The sequence below is a fragment of the Platalea leucorodia genome (assembly GCF_965183815.1).
Source record: "Platalea leucorodia genome assembly, chromosome: 8".
Lineage (NCBI taxonomy): Eukaryota > Metazoa > Chordata > Aves > Pelecaniformes > Threskiornithidae > Platalea > Platalea leucorodia.
In genome coordinates this window covers 57,229,158-57,253,728 of record NC_138830.1, presented here as the reverse complement: position 1 = coordinate 57,253,728, position 24,571 = coordinate 57,229,158, and the positions used below count along the sequence as shown (strand labels likewise).

Genomic DNA, 24,571 nt, shown 5'->3' with positions numbered 1-24,571 from the left:
CCGTCATGATGAGCTTCTCGACACAGTCAGGCGACACGCTGTGCAGGTGGGTGAGGTGCAGCTGCAGGTGGATCTTGTTGTTCAGCATGTCCTGGCAGAGCGGGCAGCGGAGCATGGGCTGCACTGAGTGCTGGGTCATGGCGTGCACCCGCAGGCGATTCACGTCTGTGTTACTGTACTTGCAATATGGACACTGATACATCTGCAGAGCAAGACAAATGAATCATGCAATTGTTACAGCTGCTGCTTTCCTCTTTCCTTACAGCTAGACTTTAATAATTCGATGCCTTCTCCTACCACCAGTTATCGCCTTTCGTCCTCCTCCTCCTATTTTATTCTTCGCTTTTGGCACATATAAACAAATTACTTGCTTGTAGATGCACAAAACCCTGGGTTCTTCTTCCTTACCTGCTCTGATTTGGTCTCCTCTGAAGTTTTTGACCATTTAAAGGAGAGAGGCGACTCGGAGCTGCTGGGAAACGATATTCGTTTAGAGGATGCTGGAGGCTCTGTCAGCTCCTTCTCTGCCTGGCTGGCTGGTGCTGCAACAAAGAGAGATTTATATCAGGACATCCCCAAAGAGGCTTAAGTTGGACAAAGACAATATTTCCATTTACTCTGCTGCTGTTTCTTGAGCACATACCAAGGCATTGGAGGAGGATGAGTTTGTGCACTAACTTACGTCCTACAAAGCATGTCTGGCCCAAAAAAGTTCATTCTTGATTATCTTCCACAGCATGGGAACTGTGTCATTTATAGTCAGAAGCAGAGAAATCTCAGCTATTTCTGTGGGCTGCTTATAACCTGTTAGGTGCAGGAGAGTCTTGTCCTGTGTTTATGTCGGATACACAAATGCTTGGCCAGACGTGAAGGCCAATGCGTCATCTCCACGAGCAGCTGGACTGACTCGACAAAGCAGAACTCATACTCCTCGCTCACCTAGGACTCTGGAATACCTTTGCCTTGGAGACGGCTGGAAGCTGCGGCCGTCAACCCAAGTGACTTGCACTCCGTGCTGGAGGCAGCGGCACGCTGCCAGGACGGCACCGGCCAGCTCAGCCCACGCGCCTCGGGAGAGCATCTGAGGGTACTTCCCCGCAAGCGGTCCCACCAAAATCACGATGGCAGACCGGCAGCAAGACCCAGCCTACGGCCAGTGCTGGGACGGGACCCGGACAATCTCACGCTGTAACAAGCTGAGGAAAGGCGATCTTATTTCAGCAAAACAGAAAAAGGCAAATGAGCCCAGAAGTCAACAGCAAAACACTCTGCAAGTTGAGGCACTCCGAGAAGCACATCCCTGACCTTTACCCCTCCCCCGAACCCTGGCAGCCTGCAGTACATAAATTTGTGGGACATCTATTATTTAAAAACTGTAAGGACAAGTATATTATACACAGCCCCCGTCTCCTCCTCCCCGAACACACATTCATAACAGTACTTTAATCTGTCTCGAATCGACTTCAAACCCATTTCGCCCTTAATGGGAGTTATTCATTTTCACTTGAAAGGTAATATATGACAGCTGGATATTTAATATGATGGATCGGCTGCCGATTAACAAGGCACTGTAGCATTCTTAGACTGGTCCCCCCATACTCTTCCCCTTGTCTCTTATTCTCTTTGTGAACCCACTGGTATCTGCTCCTCGTTTCAGAGGACGCCGTCAGAGTCAGACCCAGGTAAACTGCTTCCTTCTCAAAGATCCTTCCCTTCACTGACATGAGCGGTATTTCGAGAGGTACCACATCGCAGTAAGAAATGCAATCCCCATTTCTAACCGCCTTCCCGGCCAGATCCCACCTCTAAGCATTCAGCTAAATAGAGGCAAAATAACTGCCAGGAGAGGGAAAATAGGTATTGCACCAGAATACAATACTGCCAGAGGGATGAGAAGAGCTCTGGTGCTACTAAATTATTCCTGGTAGACTTGGCCATGCCAAAGCCTGCTTAGAGGTGATTTCCTTCCCCACAGCTGCCCTGCCGCACGCCTGGTATTTCAGCCCTAGCTGGTTACACAGCCTCCGTGCGTGGATGTAAAGTCTGGGCTCTATCTGAAACCAAACCACAGGACCTCACTGTGCTGCCAACTCCTTTAAAACGTCCAAACCTAGAGTTTCTTTGTGTAAACCAAGCCTGCGGTGTCAGTGCTGATTTACGGACACCAATGGAGATCCCGCTCTGCTCCTTGTGCAGAACGATGGGCTGCTTCTGAGGTCGATCCGCTGGCTGAACCCGAGACTCTCCCTGGGGTTCAGAACTGGAAAGTCAGTAAAGATGTCTACAGGACCAAAGCCGGCCTTCCTTGCTTCCTACTAATAAAATGTGCTTGGAGCATGAGAAACACGGCACCACCCCGGACCCACCTGCGGTCCCTCCCGGTGCGTTTGGGGAGGCAGAGACCACCACTGAGAGCCAGCACCGTGGCGGGTGGAGGACCACCCTGCCTTAAAATGCCCTGCCCGAGCCTTGTGTGAAGTGCGTGGCCCCAATAAGGAGGCTAATTGCTGTTGACATCGTCCACTCCTCGGTGTGACCTCGGACATTGAAGTGTCAGCCCCAATCAGGCAGTCAGACGTCGGGACAAGCATCTGGAGACCCTGGGTCTGCCAGCACGGTCACGCAGCCACGTGAGCTCTGCCCCAGCCCTGCACTGGGCTGGGATGACAACTCCAGCCACGACTTTGGTCCCCTTAGACTTCTCTGCCCCGGCTGGTGATTGCGTCTCCTACGTGGTCTGGGCAGGGCCTCTCCAGGCTCCCTATCTGTCAACTGCTGCTTCAAACCGTTGGGTGTCATCTGCTCCGCACAACTACCGACCAGCCCCGCCACGAGCTGTGCTGGCACCGCCAGCCTGCAAGAGGGGCAGGGGACGCGAGGCAGGAAAAGGGACGGCTGGAGAAACCTCTGCTCACGTATATGGGTCACCTTTCCAAATAAAGGATGACAACGCTTTCAGTTTTGGCAACAGAGTGAGAACCATAAAATACCTGAGAATTGCATTAATAAACCCAGGTGCGCTCTGGACACGTACAAAACCCCTGGTGTCCCCACTGGCGGTGGGATCTGCACTGGCACAGCGAGGCACGAGGAGCTCGGGGAGCCCCTGCTCCTCACCCTCTGCCACCGACTTCACTGCGCACCGCTTCCAGCAGCTCACCAACGCGACGTTTTCAGATGCGGTGACTAAATTCAGCAACCCAACTGCCAACTACCCTGCAGCTGCGGAACACCAGCTGTAACCTCCGGAGTCACGACAGGCTATTTTCTTATTTCCTTTCTACCGGGAAGCAGCCTGCTTAGAATTAGGGAAAAGTAAAACGTAATTAAAATTTACTTTTACTTTTTACTTACCATCTCCAAAGTGCCCAATTTTATTAAGTGCACTTGATCCAACCCATAACTTTAAACCTTCAAAAGCAGAATTATTAATGATTGTCCAGACCCCAGAATAACTGGTTTGTTGCAGAGTTCTGAAAAACGCATACTGACTATTTGTTCTAAGCATTATTTTTTGAGTTGACAGCTCAAGTGGGAATTTTAACACCGCGACCGAAGTTTATTGTTGATAAACAGCCGAACGCATGAAGTGACACATTCAGTCCACATCACAGATCAGAGGAATTAAGAACTCCCTTCTGCCTGCAGAAATGAGGACACGCAGCTCGGCGCCTGCCTGCAGAGCTCTCCCGCCGCTGCGCGGGACCTTCGCGTCTGCGCACAGCGCTCGGGACAAAATGTCCTCGGCCGAAAATGTCAAAAGGGCCTCGGCCCCAAGCGGCAGCTTGGCACCAGGGAAGGTGGAGCACAACGCCTGCGCCCTAACCACGTCCAAGACCACGCTCTAGAGGTACAGGCCTTGCAGAAAAGAAAAAGGAATCTAGGTGTAAAGTATGATGTACGACTATGTATCAATTAGAATTTTTATTATTTTGACTCTTTAAATGGATTTAGTTCAGATTTGCCGACCTTAGAGAACAATCTGCATTTCTCAACAAATGCACCCGAAAGCCAAGTGCAACAGGACGGCTCTGCTGCGGGCACGCTGGCCCGCCACGGCACCGCCCGGAGACCTGCCTGTCTCCTCGCTCTTCCTCGGCAGCTTCTGCTTTTCAGAGGAGGAGAAGAAATCCTCCCGGGCGTTATTTCAGAGGTGAGATGGGACGCTTCCTTGGAAGTGGGGATCCTTTCCTTTGCGAACTCCCGAGGCAAAACCGGCGAGGGTCCCCAAAGCTGCCTGCTCTCCATCCTGGTGGGAAGGGAGTCGCCACCCCGCCTCCCAGCCATCAGATTCTTTTAGCTAAAGTACCGCTGACAGCCCCTTCATCTAAACTTCCATCTCCCAACCCAGCAACATAATGGAGAAGCCAATTAAATGATTATTAATTCATGCTGCTTTCCGTAAGCCAGAGGTTCTCATCTCCCTGCATTCCGTAAACCAGCTTGCCACTTGCCCTAGAAATTTACAGTGGGGTTTCTGCTCTCTCCATTGATTTAAGAAACAACACCCTCCCCGCCCCCAGCCTACTGAAAAAAAATCCCTTCCTACTAAGTTCAGCAGCCGGCCTGGGAAAAAGTTTTCAGCGGGACCAGGGAACTGTGTTTTCACTGCCCGATGGAAAATAAAATTCCATATTTGGTGGTGCCTCCCTCCTCAACCTCCCCTGATGTTTTCTTGGAGCAATTACTCAGCATCACGAGCCTTGGACCGGACTGACCTGCCTGCCATGCCTGCACAGCCCCGCGGCTGGGAATGCCCGCGACGGCAGCCGTCACCCCTGCACGGGTCTTGCGGAAGAGGATCCTTAAAACAGCTGTGGTTTTCCTCCCGAAATCCTGAGACCGGAACGGACTGTTTTATCTGTTTTCACGCTCACGCAGCCTTCGCCGTGGGTGATGGGCAAGGCCAGGCCCCGTGGTCCAGACCTACCCGTGCATTTCCATTAACAGCAGCTGAGGAGCCCAGAATAACGGCACACAAAGTTTCGGTCTCAGCCTCTCTGCCGGACAGTTGCTATCCCACGGAAACACACAATTTGTATGGATACAGCAAGAATCACCCCGAGAAGGTAACTCCACTGCGAGACGGTGGTGACACGAAAGCAGCCAGAGCCGCGCTCAGGCCTCCCCGAAAGGGCACCTGGGCGTACAACGCTGCTACAGCACGGCCCGCTTGTTGCCTCCCGTCTTAATAACGCATGGCTGAGTGTTTCTTTCTGCAACACTGTCTGTTTACAGGCCTTATTCCCTGAAGGTACCGTTCGTTCTAATAAGATGTTGTAGCCATACTAACAGGCCTGTATATTGCCTGTTGCTCTACAGTATTTTTTCAACTCTGTATTTGATAAATAATGTGATTGCATGATAGACAGAAGTAAATACACCGAGATCTGCAGTACCCAGACCTTTACTGCTGCCTTTCAGAAATGTGGCCCTGAAAATGGTCAAATAATTTGTTTTTCTAATGCTGTGTCATACCTTCCAGCCTGCAGTGAGTATGAACAACTGAATTATGATTAAATATTCATATTACAGTACCCAGAAGCCCCAGCCGCCACCAGACTTTTCTGCCACGCTCTGTACAAACACAGAGCACCCAGAAAACGTCGCAGCGAGACGCCAGGCAGCACAAGGGGCACACGGAGGCAGCGCTTTGCTTGCCGTCATGAGCACCACAGACCTGCCCCGCGGCCCTGCAGCTCAGCTCATCGCCCGTCGGCTCCCGAAGGAGGCCCTGGCACCTGCCGGCAGCCGCGCTGCTCCCGGCGCAGCGCTCCAACGCGGCGCGGCGCTGTGAACCAGGAGTGAAGGCGCTGCGGGAGAGAAAATGACCCACGCAGGCTGGGCGAGAGATCCCGGAGCAACGGCACAAAGTTACGGATCAGTCCCGAAGGTTACGAGAATCCCAACTCTGACCCAGGGAGCAGGAGAGCTGGAGAGCAACACGGCCGTGGGCAGCCCTGCCACACCGGCACGCTGGGACGAGGGTCCAGGTGCTCACAAACACGGACGTGGCAGCGACTGCAGCAGAAGCTGACCGTGGCACACGAGTAGCAAAACGCTCCGGCAAACGTACCTGAAAGAAAAGGCCTGGACCGAAGCTGGGAGGCTTCCCTGCCCTGGGAACGACAGCTCCCTCTTTGCCCCGCTGAGTTCAACGGAGACCTGCGCCGGGCAGCAGGAAAGACGGGGCATGGAGAAAATCATCCCATCTTGTGCCCCGCAGGACCCACATTAGCAAAGTGGTACCCTAAAGCACTGCACCTTTTCTTCCAGCAATGGTGTCTAAGACGATGTCTTTAGAATCATGGGAAATCTTGGGTTTTTTTGAATTATGAAGTGGCTGAAAGGAAACAAGCAATAATCTTTTATATTTACCTATTTCATATGGTTCTTGAGCCAGCTATCAATCTGTGTGAATATTACTGTCCAATTCAATTGAATAAATATTTCAACTAACCTACCATGAGTCCATATCAACTAATTTATTAAATCAATGTGTTGAGCCTGGGAGATGGTCTAAACAGCAGTAATACTGCTAACTCCTTAAAACCAGCAAGAAGGGATGACCACCAGTGCTGGGCAGCACACAGCTACCTGGCGAGCAGAACCTACCGGTGAGGAAGGAGTGAACACGGAGAGTGGAGACAGCAGGGACATCGGCAGAGACCCACGCAACAAAGAACATGCGTGAAAAGTATCTGAAAACAGCAAAGCAGCCGTCGGACAGGCTCCGCTGCAGCACAGCCGCTCCTGACACCAGCAAAGCCACTCACCCAGCAGTGCCACCGAGACGGCCCCTCTGCGCTCCCGGGGGGCCTAGAAAGCCGGGACGGCCGCATGGACGGGTTTTACTATGTGGTGTCACTGCCGGGGAGGGAGCAACCGGGTTTCACTGTGGTGAACAGGACACGCACGTGCTTTCAAGATTAGCAACTGGTAAAGGCAGCCGAGAGCCAGCAGGGAGCCATGCAGGCAGGGAGGGAGGGCTCCAGTTTGGGCGGCTGCAGGACCACTTCTCCCAGCTAGAAGTCAACAGTTGCTCCACTTGGGCCAGATCGGTAATTTTGCTGCTTTTTATTTTGTAAGTAGCCATACCTTGCTAGGTAAAAACAGAAAAAGAAAGTTCAAAGAACAGTCATAAAAATGATCAAGCTGACCGCAAGGAAGAATCAAAGGTGCTGCGCACGTGGCTGGGCTGAACAGCCCCACCAGCGCGGAGAGGGCCAGGACTGGGCGAGCCTGGCAGACCCAAGCCACGAGGATGCTGCGCAGAGGGCAACCGCGGATGCTCTGGGGCGACAACTTGGAGCAGCGCCCACGGCCGATCGCACGGCGTGCCCCGGGGAAGGGCCGATGGGCCTTCGGGGTCCTCCCAGAGCCACCGCTGGGCCATCACCTCCCCTTCGCCCCCACGGAGACCAGAAACCCAGCACCTGCGGACACTGCCCGGGAGCCAGGCGCCTGCCCCACTCTGAGCCCAGCCTCCCCGGCGAGCCGCGGCATGGAGGCACCCGGCCCGGCTGTTTTCCTGGGCTTGAGCTGGTGCCTGGGAGCCTTTTGTGCTTTGTAAATCCTCAGGAAAAAAGCACAATTACAGCCAGCCTTCCCATCCCCTCTCCTGTGCTTCCCTCACACGGAAGCCAGGGTCGAGAGCCGCTCCATCGCGCCCCTCGTCCCCTTCCTCCCAGCCCACTCGCACCCTTGCCTTTACTCTGGTCTACAGAATATCCCAGCCATTAAGTGCTCAACGAAGGCCATATATTAAAAAAACCAGAAAAAAGCGGCAGCGGGGGGAGGGGCGGTAATAGATTTCCGTCAGGATGTGCCTGACCTGTTTTTTTCAATTTCAGTAATTAGAAAGGCAGTGGGCCTGTAGGAATTATTCATAAACTGCAGGAGCTGTGCAGTATACATTTATGTTAAACATGTCAAATCCGATTGAAATCATGCCTGCCAGCACCATACTCCATAAACACACTTTTCTGCAACAATTTCCCAGCTCTCGGCAGCCCATTAATACCTCCTTTAATAGCAATCTACCATGGATTCGAATCAGGGACGCTCCATTGCACTAATTGCTCTGTGTTAGGTGAGCATCATGGATTTAAAAAAAAAAAATCATTAAAAAAAATAAAAGCCCTTCAGGCTAGTCCTCTAGAAATATTTCATTTCAATCTATATTTTAAGTAGAGTTTGTTTCTTGTTTTTGTGGAAAAAAATCTGATATTCTATATCTATACAACTGACAGTGCATTAAGAAAGTCTCTTTCCTAGCGGGGTCACTGCGGATGAAGAGCTTCTCGCTAGCCAGAAAATACATAGAAGCCCTACCCCAAATCTCAAAAGTCTCGTACTGATCTACCCTGGTCTGATGCAGGCTATAGCTGGAAACCAACGTGTTGAATATTCATCATTTACATCCTGGCTCAAAAATGGAGTCGGGAAGGGCCATGATTTCTTTCCTCCTTGCTGGTTTGCTTGTGATAAATCTCACGTTAGTCATGATGAGATAATTTCTAAAGCTCAGCCACCAGGCAAAGAGCATCTCCCTTCTCCAGCACGGAGGTGGACGGCTCTGGAGCAGAACGGGGGAAGCAGGCAGGGCAGAGGCAGCCCCGGTGCGAGGGGGCTGCACCCAACGGTGCTTGGGAGCTGCTAATCCCGCCGCCGGGGAGAGAGGAAAAAGAGAAAGCAAACAGGTCCCGTTAGGAACAGGGAACACCAGCCCTTCTCTCGCCACGCGGTATTTTAGGAGTCGCACGGCAGTGCTAGTGCCTGTTAGGAGCCGAGGGGAAGAGAGGCAGCGCGAGCACGGCTGAACGCAGACGGCACTGCTGCTTTCCAGAAATCTTTCAGGAGCCACAAAGAAGTATGAGAAAATCAAGGTAAAATGAATCCTTATTTGGGATGGCGTTTTCCACATGTATATTTTAATGGAAAGTATTACCTAAAAAAAGGTTTCTGCTTAAGATTATTCCGTTTTAAAATAAATAAAAAAACCCAAATCGATACATTTGCTTTGCAGCTGAGACGTTTTGACAAATTTTCAATGAAAGCAGAGGGTTTTCCTTTCAGTGCTAACACCGACACCGGCGCAGCCTGCCAGACGGACGCGTGCACCGTAGAGCCGTCAAACAACCCTGACTCGTCACTCGCGCGTCTGTGCAGCGGGAGCCTGGCGGACACGCTCGACATTTCGTTAGAGATCTCACAAATCTTTAAGAAAGTGGAAGAAATAATCACCCGGTGCGCAGTTAAGAAACTGAGGCACAAAAGGTGAGTAAATTGCTAAGGAACGTAATGATCAAATTGCAGCATGATGAACAGAAAACAGGTCTATCAACCTCCACTTCAGCACACTATTTATTGGCTTTGCGCCTGCTCTTCTTTCTCACCTATCTCCCACTTTCACAGAATTGCAGGGCTCAGAGGCACCTCCGAAGGTCAGCCGGTCCATCCAAAGCAGGATAAACTGTGCCTACTTCATTCCCGACAGCAGCTTGTCTAATCTTCTTGAAAGACCTCTGAGGAACCTTCCCAGAAAATCTACGCCAGTGCTTCACAAGCTGTACCAGGAGAATTTTTTTTTAATTTATTATCTAACCTCAATCTTTCTCCCTTCAATTTAAGCCCATTACTTCTTGTTGTCTATATCCTGAACATGGAGAACAAATTATTTCCTTCCTTTCAGAAGCATTTTATGCACAAGAAGACTTATCTTGTCCTCCCCTTTGGTCTTCTCTTTTTGGGTCAAATAAGTCCGTTCATTCCATTTTCTCCTCCCAGCTGACACCATGCAGACCACGCTCTCTTCTGGGTCGATCGTGCTGTTTGGGCCTTCTGAAATTGCTCCTCATCTTTCTTGACACCCCAAGCTCAGAAATCTTCCAGAGGAAGCTTTCCAGCACTGCAGAAACGCACCCATTCCATAATATTTTCACCTACACCATAATGCTTGAGCTTCGTTTTGAGACTGTCCTGAAAAAGCAGCCTCAGAAGTCTTCCTAAGGAGAAGATACGAGATACTGACTGCGAACCAGACCTTCTTCACACAGAAAGAAATTGGGTCGTGTCGACACGATTTGTTCTTGACAAATCCGTGCCGACTGTTACTCATCTCATTATCTTCCTGTCAGTACGTACAAACAGTTGTTTGGTCAATTCCCAGGAAAATCTGGGGCAAAGAGAGCGGGCAGGTGTGCGGTTCCCCAGCTACCCCTTCAGTCCAAGACAGGCACCACGTCCGTCCCCTCGCCGCACCTCCCCGTCTTCTCTGCATTCACAAGCCATAGCAGCTGACAGGCCTGAGGACGCTTCGCTCGCCTCCTCGCCGCGCCCCGGCAGGAGGCAGCAGGCCAGGGATGTGCCCGCATTCGGCTCCGAGCACTCTGCGGCCGGGTCCTTCACAGCTGGGGGACGAGCTCTCCCCGCAGCGCCGCTGACACGGGCTGCTCTGGTCTCTCACGCAGTCGGTCTGTTCAGTGAAGACGAAGGCAAAGAAGGCTTTATGCTCCTCAGCTTTCTCGGCGTCGGGGCTGAGAGCCTTCCCACCGGGCTGAGCTGCAGACCAGCTCTTTTCTTGCAGTCTTCTCTCACAGCACATGCGTGCTTCCTTGATACTGCCCGCTCCCCTCCCCGGCTACACCTCAGTTTGTACCGTGGCGTTTTCATATTCCTGTGCATGCGGACACTGCTCTTCTGTGGTTGTCACGAATAACCTCACCTAGTTTCTATTCCTTTCCATGTCTGAGGTCCAGAAGGACGTGGCAACATAGCCATGTTCCTCAAGGGAGCTTGAAAGCAGAAACGTTACAAGACCGAGGGGTGGTACCTGTTTTGCATATCCACTGTACCTGAGTTTCAACAAGCGTTAAAGCACAGCTTGCGTTCTTCACCTGTCTGCGCACATCTTCCAGTGGCTGAGATTAAAACTGTACTGAGGTGAAAGACCACATTTCATCCTCTTCAAGTCTGGGTGAGCTGAAATATCTCTTTGGCCGTGGCTCACTAAGAGGCAACCACAAACAGGGCAGGAGAAGGCTGCCTGGAAGAGGGTCTCTGTGCAGACAGAGAGGCATCGTTCCAAGCAACCATAAGTCTGCAAACCGACTGGGCTGCCATGCAGAAACAGAAACGGGGAGTCAGAACTGCTCCGTCCTGGGTCAAGGAAAGTGGGTACTGCCTCCAGTGCCCCCGTGTCCACACCCACGCGGACACGGTCAGCAAGTGCCAGCTGAGTAGGGGAACGGCCCTCTCCGGAGGAGCACAATCTTGCAGCTGCTTTCCGCTCAAATGCAAGGAATATTTAAAGATTCCTCCCACTCACCTCTGCAAGATAGCAACCATCTTCTTCAAAAGACAGAGTAACCTAATACCTTCATAATTAATCCATCTAAGGATTTTGCAAAGAGAAACCTTTCAGACTGCACTGCAACAACAGAAGCATCGCTGCGCATCTGCAGTTTCCGCTTCAGGACGTCATGGCTCCAGCAGAAAGTGAAGCAGTTAACAGAGCCCAGCACAGGGTCTGCCTCTCTGCTCTGCCTTTCTGCGTCAAAATCGTGCTACCAGAGCCAGGACCATGATCAAAAAGCAGGCTAACAGTCTCTCAAGTCTTAACAACATAGGGTGGGGTTTCATGATATGCTTAATCCACCCTACGTGCTGGCTGCTGCCAGAAGGGGCAGTCCCTTTCTCCCCCCGCCCCTCCCAGCTGTGAGTCCCACTGCCAGGGTCAGGCCCAGCACCACGAGCGCAGGGGAGCTCTGACCCACGGCCCCTTGTGAGCCCGGGGCTGGGAGCGGGGATGCACGACCGACCACGGCTCAAACTGTGCGAGTGTGTCACGAAGCTACGCCCAAAGACTTCAGAGAGGACGACACTTAGGTCATGCTGACAGTGCTGGGTGGCACTCATTTAAGGAAAGAGTTTTGCAGACCGCTGCTCTGCAACTTCCTACCTCCCTTTCCTGGATTTAAAGAAAAAGAGGGACCAAAACCCACCTGTCCATTTACTTTGGTCCTTGTCCCCTCCACTCTCTTGCTCCTTAGCAGGCTCTTCAGCATCACCGGCTGTTTCATTGGGCCCTTCCGCATCTTCAATGGATTCTTCTGAAACGAGAGAAGCAGAAAGCATAACATAAAAATGGAAGTCGAAACAGAAGAGCAAGTAACTACCATTGAGCAACAGCCAAGGCTGAAGCACAAGTGCTGAGCGGCAGATACCAATGTCACCCAGCGTTCTCCCAACGACTACCTGCTGGCTGGTCAAGAGAGAAATTACAGAGGAAAAAAGTGAGAGATGAAGACGAAATGAAGAATCTCACCGACTTCTACTGCTTATAGCTACTGACGTCCCCTGCGGTGTAATGTACAGTAAAACATTTGCCTGGCATGAGAAGGTTCTACCCAACCACGCTATGGATTAGAGAAGCGTCAGGACTGACCGGAGCCTCCAGCACCTTCAGCCTCAGCCTTCCTCCTCATCCCCATCTCAAGCTCTTCGGACCGTACAGCACCGTGTAGTACTGACCCTGGTCACCGAGACCCCCAAGTTCACCGCAGAAACACTACCACTCGCTTCTGCTCAGAGAAAGCAAGGAGCAGCACTGTCTTCTGCGGACCTGGCCCTGACACAAGGCATGGGAGGAGGCTGCTGGGGGCCTTATTTTCATCCCAGTCATGGGAAGAGTTTGAGCACACAGGCAATATCCTACAGGTGCAAAAGCATGAAGGAGAAAAAACACTCAGTGAAGCGAAGCGCTGAAAGCTCCAAACAAAACACAACGTGCCCCTGCCCCACCCGTTAACCAAAGCCTGGTGTGCGAGGCCGGCGGCGCGGAGCGTGTCGACACGGCGCGGTGCAGCTCCAGGCAGAGGCACCCTCCTCAGGTGGGACACTGGGAGCGGGACAGCGGCAGCCGCCAGACCTCTTACACCAGGGTGCAACAGCTACGTTATCATCTGGTATCTTGGGTACTTCTGTATAGTGTGTACAGCTCGACAGCTACCATATAATTGACAGGGGCTACATCAACACTGGGAAGAAAGGGTACTTTTAAGCCATTACATCCTCTTTTAGGCAGGACAGTTCATAATTTTAACTTGCATTATCTGGTCATGGTAAATCCTAGGCTATCCTGAGGTTTTATCTGAACTACCTAACCAGTTAAAGCACGCCCCCCCCCCCCCATCCTCCCCGTAACAAAGACGGGGCTAGAAATCAGGATTAAAAACACCTGTTAGGAGATAGCAGATACTCAGCAGTGCCCTTTGAGAATGTGACAACTTAAATCAGGGAGGAACTTGTAAAAGCATCCAGAGATCAGCACTGATATTAAGTGGAAGCACTGTGATTTATTCTCTACCCCTCTTTCCCTCTTTTAAAAGCTGGAAACTCTTGAAAGCTGCAGGGACCCCAGTGGTCTTCGCCTGGGAAAACAGGACCCCAGGGCAAGAGAGGGGTGGCAGCCGCTGGGCGGCATCGCTAGGCAAAGGCACCTAAGGCGTGGGAAGACGCAAATTACTGCTGCAGGGGTGAGATGAGCAGCCTGCCTTGCGCGACGAGTGGTCAAGTTTGCTGGAGAGAAACGCTGGGAACTCCGCAGCTGGATTCACGTTGCAGAAATTAAAATTCCCAAATTTTTCCCAGCCTGGGGAAAAACCAACAAACCACCCCCAGCCCCCAAACCACCTCGCTGCCTTCAAAACGCCGCCACGCAGGGCGAGATAGCGAGCAGACTTCAGCCGGTTTCGTTAAAAACCCTCATCCAGGGGGTTCTATCATCGTAGCCCGGTCTTCATTTCAGCCTCCCCCCGGCCACCCGGCTTGCCCCGCCGGCTCGGCCGTTCCCCCGGCCCCGGCTCCCGGGCCCTTGGCAGAGCCGGGGGCGAGCCGGGCCCAGCGCCCACCGCCCCGGGAGCGGCCTCCCCAGGCCAGGCCTACCCAGGCCGGGCCCCCCAAGGCCGGACCCCGACCAACAAAGGGTGCCCGTCGCGCCGGCACTCCCGGCTGCGACCCGGAGGTGTCAGCATCGGCATGGGAGGAAGAGGACGGGCGAGCAGGCTGCCGGGCTCAGACGCTGTCTGGGCTCTAACCTGAGCATGTGGAAATAATACACGTCTTCAAGTGCACTGTCTGGTTCGAGGGGAATAAAATAGGACATTCATAAGCAGTTACACCATCTGTCTTTATACCATCATCATCATCAACAAGGGAAAAAATAGCTCTTTAAAATGGATGAAAGCCCAGGCTGACAGTAACCGGAAAAATGTGAGCTATGAATACCAATAACGGTAGAAAATGATTGAAAAACAAGGCTACAAACGGCAAATCCTCCTGCCCCGCTGGGCCTGCAGCCCCTCACGCTCGCAGGCGCAGCCCATCCCACCGCCAGCCCCGGCCAAGCCCTGGCCGAGCCTTGCACCAGGCATCGGCAGAGCCCCGACCCTGAAACGGCTGCTCTCCGAGGACCAGACCTGCCTCCTTGGCTCACACGCCTCTGCGCTGGGCAGGCGGGCTGCAAAAAGCACAGGCATGCTTCAAAGCCTTCTACTCCCGCCTCTGGGCTGAGCTGACTTTTTCTGAAGCGTGTTTTTTTTAAAGCAGGATGGGAAGGGAGCAGAGTGCAAGACACATCTGCCCAAGGAGGCTCCCCATCAGCTGGGAAAGCCGCTGGTACCATCCTTACTTGGCTCCTCGCTCTCGGGGCCTTTGCCGAGGACGATCCTCCTGCTCCTCTCCTCGGCACACCCGGGAGCTCCCCGCGCCCGCGGACCCCGGGGACGCAGCCGCCTGGCGCGGACACTTGGGGAAGGGGAACCGTTAACTCCTGGCTGCCTCGTGATCCTCTTCCAGCAGACTTTTTTTGGAAGGCTGGGTGCAACTCTGCTCACTACACTCAGCCTAACTTGTCTCGCAGCCGTCTGTCCAAGCTGATCCCTGGGACAGTCAGGAGAACGTCCTCAGCCACACCGCTCCTCAGCTGGCTACATGCACTGCACAGGGTCTGAACCGCTGAGAACCAGCCTCCAACAGACTGCAGGCAGGGCACGAGCATGGGATCTGACCCAGCTTCTAACAATCAGATCCTCCAACGCTGAAAATAAAATGCAGCAGAGCTGCTGGTGCCAAAAGATTTGCACCCACGCTCTCTGCTGACAGCTCTGCAGCCGCTGAGCCGCAGCGGCAGCTCCGAGGCGCGGTGGCGGCTCTGGGTAGCAAACGCACGTGCGAACGGCACCCAACCACCTATCCTCCTGCATTTCTTTGGGGCGCCCTTCTGAGAGGACAAGGCCAGCATCACACCTGGTAGGGAAAGGTCTGCTTTTCTCCTCAATCCGCTGCACACGCAACAAGGAGCTTTTGAGCTTCCATTTTAATTGTCTGCAAATCCTGGCATCACGTTGTCCCCACGCTGCGTTCGAGCAGAGCTGACTGCTGTCTTTTACTTAATGTCCGAAGAGCCCCATAGGACAGACCTGCAGCTGAGTGTGAAGGCGACCTCGTGGGACCAGCTCCCAAAGGCTGCAGGAGGCCGTGGTCAGCAAGATGTAGGGAATTTATTTCCAAACCACCATGACCCTTTTGTTACTACTGTTTGACCATACCTCCTCGAGGCCGTACACACTCTTTGTTAGGACTCATTCACCTACTGGCTTGACTGCATTTTCCTTATGGAGATTGATAAAAATTCCACCAGTCATCGTGTAGTTAAAAAGGTATTCAGCTTAAAACCGCACAGCCTAAAAACTGTCCCAGTCGGGGCTGATGTCTGGAGGGTGAGGAGTCCCTGCAGTATTTCAGCAGTATACTGGGAGTCTCTGCAGGCCAAGGACTCCGACCAGCACTTTGGGAGAGCGTGGCAGGGGTGCCGAACCCAGAGGTGTGGGGATCTGCCACAGAGGCGGTGGGGTTGAGTACCAACTGGGAACCTTAGCAAGGGGCTCTGGAAGGCCAGAGATGCTATTGCAGCTCATGCCCAGAGGATGTAGGTGCTAGCCTGGTGTCTCTGGTTTCCATAAACTCCGGCTACACAGGGTTTATGAGCTCACGAAGGGTAACTGGGCTTCATCCTCTGCGGGGAGCTCGCCAGGGCAGGTGCAAGAGCTGTTGCTGTGGGATTCGCATGGAGCGGATCGTGTCCCACTGAAATACAAACAACACAACCTGCCCGCGGGTGCCCATGCCAGAGTGCCATCCGGAGGCCATGATGCTTTATTAATAGATTTTCTTAAAGGAATTTTCCAACTGCCGGCATTCAGGTCAATACCAAGAGCGAGCAAGTGTAACTGCGGGGCACCTGGAGTCCAAGGAACCTGCTCTTCCATCGTACAAAATCTGCCCCGTGCAAAATCCTAGGAAGAGTCTTCCCTTCCTTCATGAATAAATCATTTTAGACAGTGGCATTTCCTTTTAATTTAAAATTAAAACATTCGGGGGGGTGAAGAGAGGGAGAAGAGTCTGGAAAATCATGAGTATCTGACATCTGCAGATGTCAGGGAATCTCTGACTCAGTTACACACTGAAAATGTGCCTGAATCCCCCCATGCCATCACCCAGGACCACGCTGCTGCATTTCTGCCCCGCTCAAAACCCAGAAAGTTTGAGTGTTGGAGAAATCAGCAAATCCCGACTGGATCCAGGCCAGCTTGAACAGCCCAAGACCCCTCACCTCTCCTCTCAGCTACGTTTTCCTTAACAAACCCAGATCTCTTATCCGAAGGGATAAGGGGCATTTCAAGGGTGGTGGAAATGCAGGGATGGGAGAGAAAGAGCGTGCGCTTGCCTCCCCACCCTCCGGCAGGCTCAAGAGCTGAGAAACATTAGCTGTCATGAACCACAATCAAATCAGGTTTGAAATATTTAGCAGTGGCTTGGAAAATGCGGTGGTGCAGCTCTGACAGGCGAGATGTGCAGACACCCATTTTCCATTATAATGGAAATATCAAGCCTGTTCTGAATATGTATAACCTAGAAAAATGTATTGATTTTTCATTCGGCATTAAAAAAATGAAATACCCTGCAGCTGTCAAAAGCCTTTTGTTAAAAGCTCATCTTTCCTGGAATGAGGTTTACCAGAAACAAGTTTTAATTGTACACAGGGTCTCTCCTTTGAAACAAAAAGAATCCCTGATGCTCCCTTTTTCAGGATAAGTAGCCAAAAAAAGCCCGTAGAAAGACAGGGTTGAGACCTGGCTGACTTCTGCAAGCTGACACTGTCAGGAGAGGCGACAGCGATGGCCTGTGTGCAGTCAGCTGCACGGCTGCACATGCACAGACATGCGTGCCGGCACCGCCGTGCTGCCGTGCCGGCTGCCCGCGAGCTGCCAGCTGGCGAGGGGCAGCTTCCTCCGCCGACGCCGGGGTCACACCACCGGGCTGCGGCCCAGCGTGTTTCAGAAGTGCGACTGCTTTTAACTAGTTTAAACGTGAGGTCCCAGGGCCCTGGGAGGAGATGTGCCGTGGTCTGGGTCCTTATGGAAGCAGGATGGGCTTCAGCTGGTCCATGGGGGGTCAGTGCCCTCCGGGACCCCAGGAAGCCCGTGAGGAGCTCAGCTGTCCCCAAGCTGTGCCAGGGCCACTGGGCACGGTCTGGTGCTGCTTGTCTTAACAGCAGCTTTTGTTCAGCTGTCCCCAAAACTGCGCCCACGTGGGACCGCAACGCTGACTCAGAAAGGGTGGCTCACCGCGACGGGGAAGAGGCATGGGGACGGTGGTCACACCTCGCACCATGCCCACGGGCCAGGCGCACTCGGCTGTGGGAACAGAGCCAACGCAGAGCCCGGGAAGGAGGTCTAACATCAACCGGTGCCCCCGGTGCAGAGGGACGTGCTTCCCCAGAGCCCGGCTGACCTGCTGCTGCTGCAGCACCACGCTCGCGGCGGCGTTCCCCCGCAGGGCTGAAAGCAGGCACCCTCACCGGGCATCCCGCAGAAGCTGTAGCCGGAGGCAGGGCGCTACCCCCGGCCACAGCCAAACCGCACATCTATCCCCGCTCCCACCGGGCGGCTCGGAAGGCTGCGGGGTCTCCGAACTGTTGGCGACGGTCGTGAGTGCTGTTGGGCTCCAGTCCCACAGCCAGTGGCACGGTTCTTGTTTGGGGCAGGCAAAGCTTCCCCAGCCAGAGGAGCAAACGCTGGTTTGTCTTTTGTTTCTTTCTCCCCCGCTTACATTTCTAAACACGCACTCTGCCAGGGGATGCGTTTAGCGCACACGACTGCAGGTGAGCAATGGAACGGAGCAACGGCAAACCCTGCCGCTGCCCGCCCTTCAACTGGCTGAAACCTGAGCGAGAGCACGGCCCTGGCACAGTTTTGTGGGAGAAGAGAAGCTGGCAAGGGCCGGGACACAGAGCAACACCCTGGAAACAATTCAGCTGTTTGTTTGTGACCAGCCCAACAGGAAAAAAAAGTTTTCCACCTCTGCCTGACTTGCAGACTATTTGCATTTGAAGATGAGACAATCCATCCCCATGGAAATGTAGGTAAATCCATTTTCAGAGGGTTTTTTGCTGTCTTGTATTTCTCACCCAGCTCAAGCTCATCTGGGGCACTTCTCCTACGGTAACCTTGGCTACCCGGCAGTCGCTGCCCTTGGAGCTCAGGTTCAGGATGCATACATATACACAAATACACTCTGTGCTAGCTCCTAACTGGATTATTCTACATAAACTTGTTTATTCCTATCGTTTTCCTGAAAGGAAAAGCAGGACTTCAAGCAGTGAAAAGAAGGCACCAGGCACAGGTTACGAGAGGAATGCCACGGAGCTCCAGCCCTGATGCAAAAGCTGGTGGGGAGTCCTGTCATCTGACAACAAGCCGCAGAGAAACAATGACAATGCTACACGTATCTTGGAATAATGGCACTTATTTCCAAGATGGGCCTGTTTCAGAGGACGGTCAGAGCACATCTGTGCTGCTGCTTTCATTGACAAAAAAGAAAACGCTGACTGGGAATGTGCCCCTAGCTGATAAAGCCATCCTCAGCTGCCTGTCTTCTCAAGGCAGGGAAAGTTCACCTGGCTCTTGTGCAGTTAACTGCAGCGGCAAGTGCTCAGCTAAATAAAACAAGAAATTCAACAGCAAAAGAACTGCTTGTGAACTTTTAGCTTCTATTCCTTTGCTTTCTGCTCCAAAGAAAAAATTCAGAATTTTTGGCCAGTTTCCCTGAACAGATCTGAAAATCCTACACCACCATCCAGGTCTCTGGTTATCTCCCGAACAAGCTTCTTGCTCAACAGAAATGAGGTGACCCTCTGCCCAATGTTAGCATCTTTTCCTCTTAAATATGAATGTTTTTACTAATACGGTCATTATTTTTGCATTCGGTCACTTTATCTGATCTACCAGCTCCAGCCAGCGGCCCCGCTTCTGGGCCCCGCGTGGCTGAGAAGTGCCCACGACCGGGGGCAGGCGGGGAGGACTGATAAAATCATGAAACCTTTGGCTGCGTGCTTTTGGTAACAAAACGTGGCAGCACTAGGAAAGAGAATAATGTTATCAAAACCAGATAATTAGAAGAAAAAACAATTTCTGTCTTAAAAAGAGAGAAGCCAGTGGTGGTGAAACCTGCTGCTGTCTTTTTTAAGGAAAGAGAAGAGTAGGACACCAAGCAGAAAGCTGAAGCCTGTCTGTGCGGCAGCGCACAGTCGCTGCCGTCAGCTTTATGGGCGCAGGAGTCCCATCTGCTTCAGTGGGTCCGGCTCTCAGATGTGCAGGAACGAGCCTGGGAAAGGCCCCGCCTGCTCCGGAGGCCTTCGCCTCCCTGGGAAGTTGGGGAGAGCTTTGTCCCACAGAAAGGAGCATTGTCAGAAAAGAGCTCTGCGCAAACAAGCCAGCTACGAGCTGGTCCCAGCTCGCAGTCGCTGACCGAGGGCCGGGTTTATCCGGCAAAGGAAGACGGAGCCGGGGATGCGGGCAGCGCGTTACGCGTGCTCAGGGCTCCTCGCGGTGTCGGTTCCTCGTGCACCTTCCAAGGGGCTCGGCAACACCGCGGCCGTCACCAGAGACGCCTCCGGGGGATGCCGGTATCCCCACGCGAAGAGACAGGAGCCCAAGAACCCCTTTCCCTGAGACAGCGCCGACTTCTCCCTGTCCTTGGGAACAAGGCTGTCCATTTTTTTGGTAACCTGGGCTAAATTTTAAGTCAATGGAACCCAACAGGGATTTTCCCCCTTGAATTTCAGCAGAACTAGAAAGGTTGCTGTTATTTTCACACATGAAATGTAAAAAAAAAAGGCAAATTCCTTGAGCATGTTTGTAGTGGAGCGTGATGTGATTGTGTTGTCATTTATGGGAAATAATCGCAAGCCCATCTCTCCCTTTCTCCCCATTTTCCAGTCCAAATAACCATGAAAAATTACACTTCAATGTCAGGAGGACAACAAAGGAGGGGCTTTCTCCTGCGGCTTGACGGCTTTTCAGCCCCCCCTTCTTTGGACAAAAACTACCTTCAATTCTATTTCATTTTAAACGTGATCTAACAAATGCATCTTGACAAGTTCCTTTCTTTTTTTCTTTTAAACAGTATTTTGCACAGTTTAACCTAGCTCCAAACCGGAATCAGCTGGAAAGGAGACTCATGCAAAAACGCAAACACAGATCAAACAGCAAAACAAAAGAAAACCCATCTCCAGCTTCAGGTCTGCGGGGAGAGGCCAGCGCGGTCTCCCACGCGGAGACCCGCAGGAGGAGGGCAGGAGACCAAGGGGACCAGCGGGGAGGAGGGGGCTGGGGGAGACGGGGCGGCCGAGGTGACACGGCAGGAGCGCAGCAAAGGCCGTCGGGGGACGGAGAGCGCGGTGCCCAGCCCAGGTTTGGTGCGTGGGCCCTGGCCCAGTGCGGATGACTCGTTTTGGGCCCAGTGCAGATGACTCTCCACCCCACGGGCGTCCTTACTGGGACCAGACACCCCGGGTGCTGCCAGGGAGCCTCGGGACGGCTTCTCCCGTGGCCACCTCCCCAGGCAGCCCGTAGCCAGTACGGCAACACTGCGCTGTTCTCATCAGTTACTCGCCCCTCTGCAGAGGTCAGCTCCCCACAAGCAGCCCTGCCCCACCGCCCCCTTCTCATCCTCTACGGTCTCACCCCTCCTCTCTGCCGCTCACCTCCCTCCTCGCACCTCCTCCCCGGCTCAGTTTCCCTCTGCTAAAAACACACAACAAAATTGCTGAAGCAGAAAACGGTGGGTGTTCAGAGACGCGACAGAAGGATGCCAACGGTGCTGACCTGTCCCGGGCTCCCTGCAAGCTCAGCGGCGCAGCTTTGCCTAGGCCAGGCTCGGCCGCGCTGGGAAGCGGCTGTGGTGGCCTGCTGCAACCGCGCGGACACAAGCGCGCGTTTTCAGAGTTGCTTCAGGAAATCCACGTTCCACCTTTCAGAAAAAGCACCGGCGCCGCGCATCCGCACATCTTCAGCTGGCAACGTGAGCGGAGCGAGGTGTTCAAAGCGAGCGCTGCTTTGTGCTGAGTGTGAATAAGCTCGCTCCAGGGAAACTTCTTAGATTCACAAACAAAACCAGTGCTAACAGCGCTAAAGCCAAGCTGAAGTAAAAGCTAACTTCAGCAACTCTGGGACGAGGTACGTCTCGAGAATATTGTAACTATAATAAAAATGAGCTATAATTGATTCATGCTTAGCCTTAAGGGTTGGATATGCACAAGAGTGCTCCCAACAACCTTAACTCTGCCCTGTAACGTCATCATAAACCATACTTAAATCAAATACTAAAATGTCCCTTTTCCGGTTAGTTTTTTTACTATACAACTCCTACAGCTCCTACTCTGTCCTCACTCTCCATGGTATCGCTCCAAGGAAAAGTTAATTAACGTGCTGCTGACCCTCTTTCTCCCCCTCCCCAAGCGTTTCCCAACCTCAGCATGTTTGGAGTTCTTTTAAGCTTAGCTAAAAACTTAGGAAAGCCATAATTATAGTGCCCTGGTTTAGGACAATTAAAATATTCTTGCAACACACTGCACCATAAGGTACAGCCACAGACAAGGGGCAGCTAAGGGAGACCGGTGGGGCTGACACGGCAGCCGGGGAGCACGACCAGCGTGCAGCTTGGTGGTTGTGGTGTGGGCTCTGCGGCAGAGCGGCATTCCTTGGCCCTGGTGAGGGAAGTTTCTTGTTATGAAGAACGGGAAAAAATGATCGATGGTTCTAAGCCATGTCTCTGAGGACGGCCTGCACACGGAGTGAGTCCAAACAGGTCTGAAGCATGTGGTCCGGTCGGTTCATTCTTGACTAGGTCACGGTAATGTCAGCTATGGTGCCGTGTCGCTGGGCTCCTCCTGGAGCTTATTTCTAGGAACTAACAATATATATGAACATGGGAAATCATAAATGCCCATAAATAATATATAGAATAAAAACTAAGAGAGGATCACCCCTGGGCGTGCTGCTGCCCGCGAGGCAGAGCAGGTCGTGGAAGCACGGGAGGGAGTCGGCAGGGCTGCCCGGGCCGCCCGAGTCAGGGAGCAAACGGGTTACGTTCTGCTGAAGCAGATGAGAAGTGCAACCGTGCTGCAGAGGCGAGACACGCAGCTGGCGCTTGCCAAAGACATTTCTGCAGAGAGCCGCACGGGCTTTTGCGGGGACTTCAATGCAAAAAGTTGAGGAGCATCCCCGGGGCCCCCGAGAGGGACAGAGCAGATACACCCGGCAGGTCTAGGCAGAGACAACACTGACTCCAGCCAGCTGAGGGGTTCTCGACACTTTGGTCACCAGAAGTGCGCTACCTCCACAGGTTAACCAGACATAAAAGTCAGCCTGATACGAAGTTGCAATACCAAAGCTTCTTGGTGTGAATGGCTGCGGTCTCACCTCTCTGCTGGACAGAGGCCGTGGCAGCCAGGCAGCCCCTCAAACGCAGAGCTTTGCTTTCAGCCTTGCCAGTCGCCAGCCCACGAGCCATCCTCTCCATGCCTTCACCCCTCCGCTGTCCCGTACGCCAGCCCACGAGCCATCCTCTCCATGCCTTCACCCCTCCGCTGTCCCGTACACCAGCCCCCAAGCCATCCTCTCCATGCCTTCACCCCTCCGCTGTCCCGTACACCAGCCCACGAGCCATCCTCTCCATGCCTTCACCCCTCCGCTGTCCCGTACACCAGCCCACGAGCCATCCTCTCCATGCCTTCACCCCTCCGCTGTCCCGTACACCAGCCCCCATTCAGCCACAGGCAGAGCTCCCCGATACCAGACACAATTTGGGTTGGTGCAGAAGAGGGAGTAGATAACATTTGCAAGCTCTCGTGTGCACAGCAAACGCCTGCTGACGAGAACAGGCAGCGGAGGCCCAGAAAACTCAGAGCTCTACAGCCCTGGAGCCGTCCCTGAGGACGCACTCGAGGAGCCCCACATCACCCACCAAGGCAGAGACGGCCACGTCCTAGAGCTGAGCTGCCCCTTCCCCGGGTTCGGGTTAGTGGCACTGGCAGTATGTCAGTAATTGCTTTTCCCCTTGTACTAACAAGCTTTCAGCAGCAGCAGATTTCAGCTTCCTGGAGCCAACAGGCCCTTTTTCTCCACCTCTCTTGGCTTCGAGTAATTGAAAGCGACTGCAATCTCGGCCCTGGCTCTCCGGTGTTCAGCTGCACCAGGGAGGTCAGAGAATGTCAAGTGAAGCCTTTCCACTCACCTCCCCGCCACCGGCGCGGCATTAACGGAGGCAGCCTGCTCCGCAGCCCAGAGGAACGGGCAAAATTACAGGGGCTGCTAACAGCCACGGAAATCCGAACACAGCTTCTCTGCAGCAGGGCGGGAGGACTACCCGTCACGTCTCTGCGCCGCATCCGAACTGCAGAGCCCCGCCGACGCCTGGACTTGTTTTTTTTCTTTTAATTTAAAACAGGAGATGGGTTTCTTTTCAAAGAAACTATAGATTCATTCTCAATTTTTTTTCAGCAAGACAAAACACTTTCCCCTATGATACCCATGCACCCTGTCATACATCAGGGAAGGATCTTTCGCTCACCATCAAATCTAAGATAAAGATGGAGAGCGCTGAATGGGTGCTCTAACTCCTGAGTGAAACGCAGAGGACCAAGGAAAATGGAAGAGCACGGAGCAGCTCCTAAGGAGACGCTGAAGGTACTCGAGGCTCACGCGCTGCCCGGCCCGTGGCCAAGCAGTTAGGCAGCACCGGGTGGGTAAACGGCTGGTGGGCTGGGAGGACGGAGCCTTTCGGTCACCCTGGGACGCTCCTCGGTGCCTGCAGTCCCCGCGCTCGGCTTCCTCAAACGCTAACGAGGGCACGCCGGGTGCTCCAGGGATTCAAAATGCTCCTGAAACCTGGACCGAGGCGCACGCACAGGTGGCAGCTCCAGCAGAGGCCTGTGATAAGAATTTATTTCTCTCAATTACGAGCGCTTGTCCCCAGTCTCAGTTCATCAGCTCAGCGCAGCCGAGTCAATGAAAGCTCAGTAACGCGCTAATCAGATGCACAGCGACTTCCCGGAGCTGCCGGCTGCGTGCAAGCGGCTGACACCGCTCTGAAAACAAGCGGCAACTTCGGGAAGCGGGTTCCCAGCCCTGCCCACCCCTCTGCTCCCGGACCGCGGGCGGCTCCG

General features: G+C 53.3%; 1 protein-coding gene across 1 annotated transcript in view; it reads right to left on the bottom strand.

Annotated features, from left to right (window-relative positions):
- ZFHX3 (zinc finger homeobox 3) overlaps positions 1–24,571 on the bottom strand; it is a 175,030-nt gene that overhangs the window by 24,238 nt on the left and 126,221 nt on the right. Inside the window, exons 5-7 of the mRNA XM_082319280.1 lie at positions 12,006–12,113; positions 409–542; positions 2–202 (exon numbers count right to left, since the gene is read on the bottom strand). Coding sequence (XP_082175406.1) covers positions 2–202; positions 409–542; positions 12,006–12,113 — 443 coding nt within the window. The remainder of the gene's footprint in view (position 1; positions 203–408; positions 543–12,005; positions 12,114–24,571) is intronic.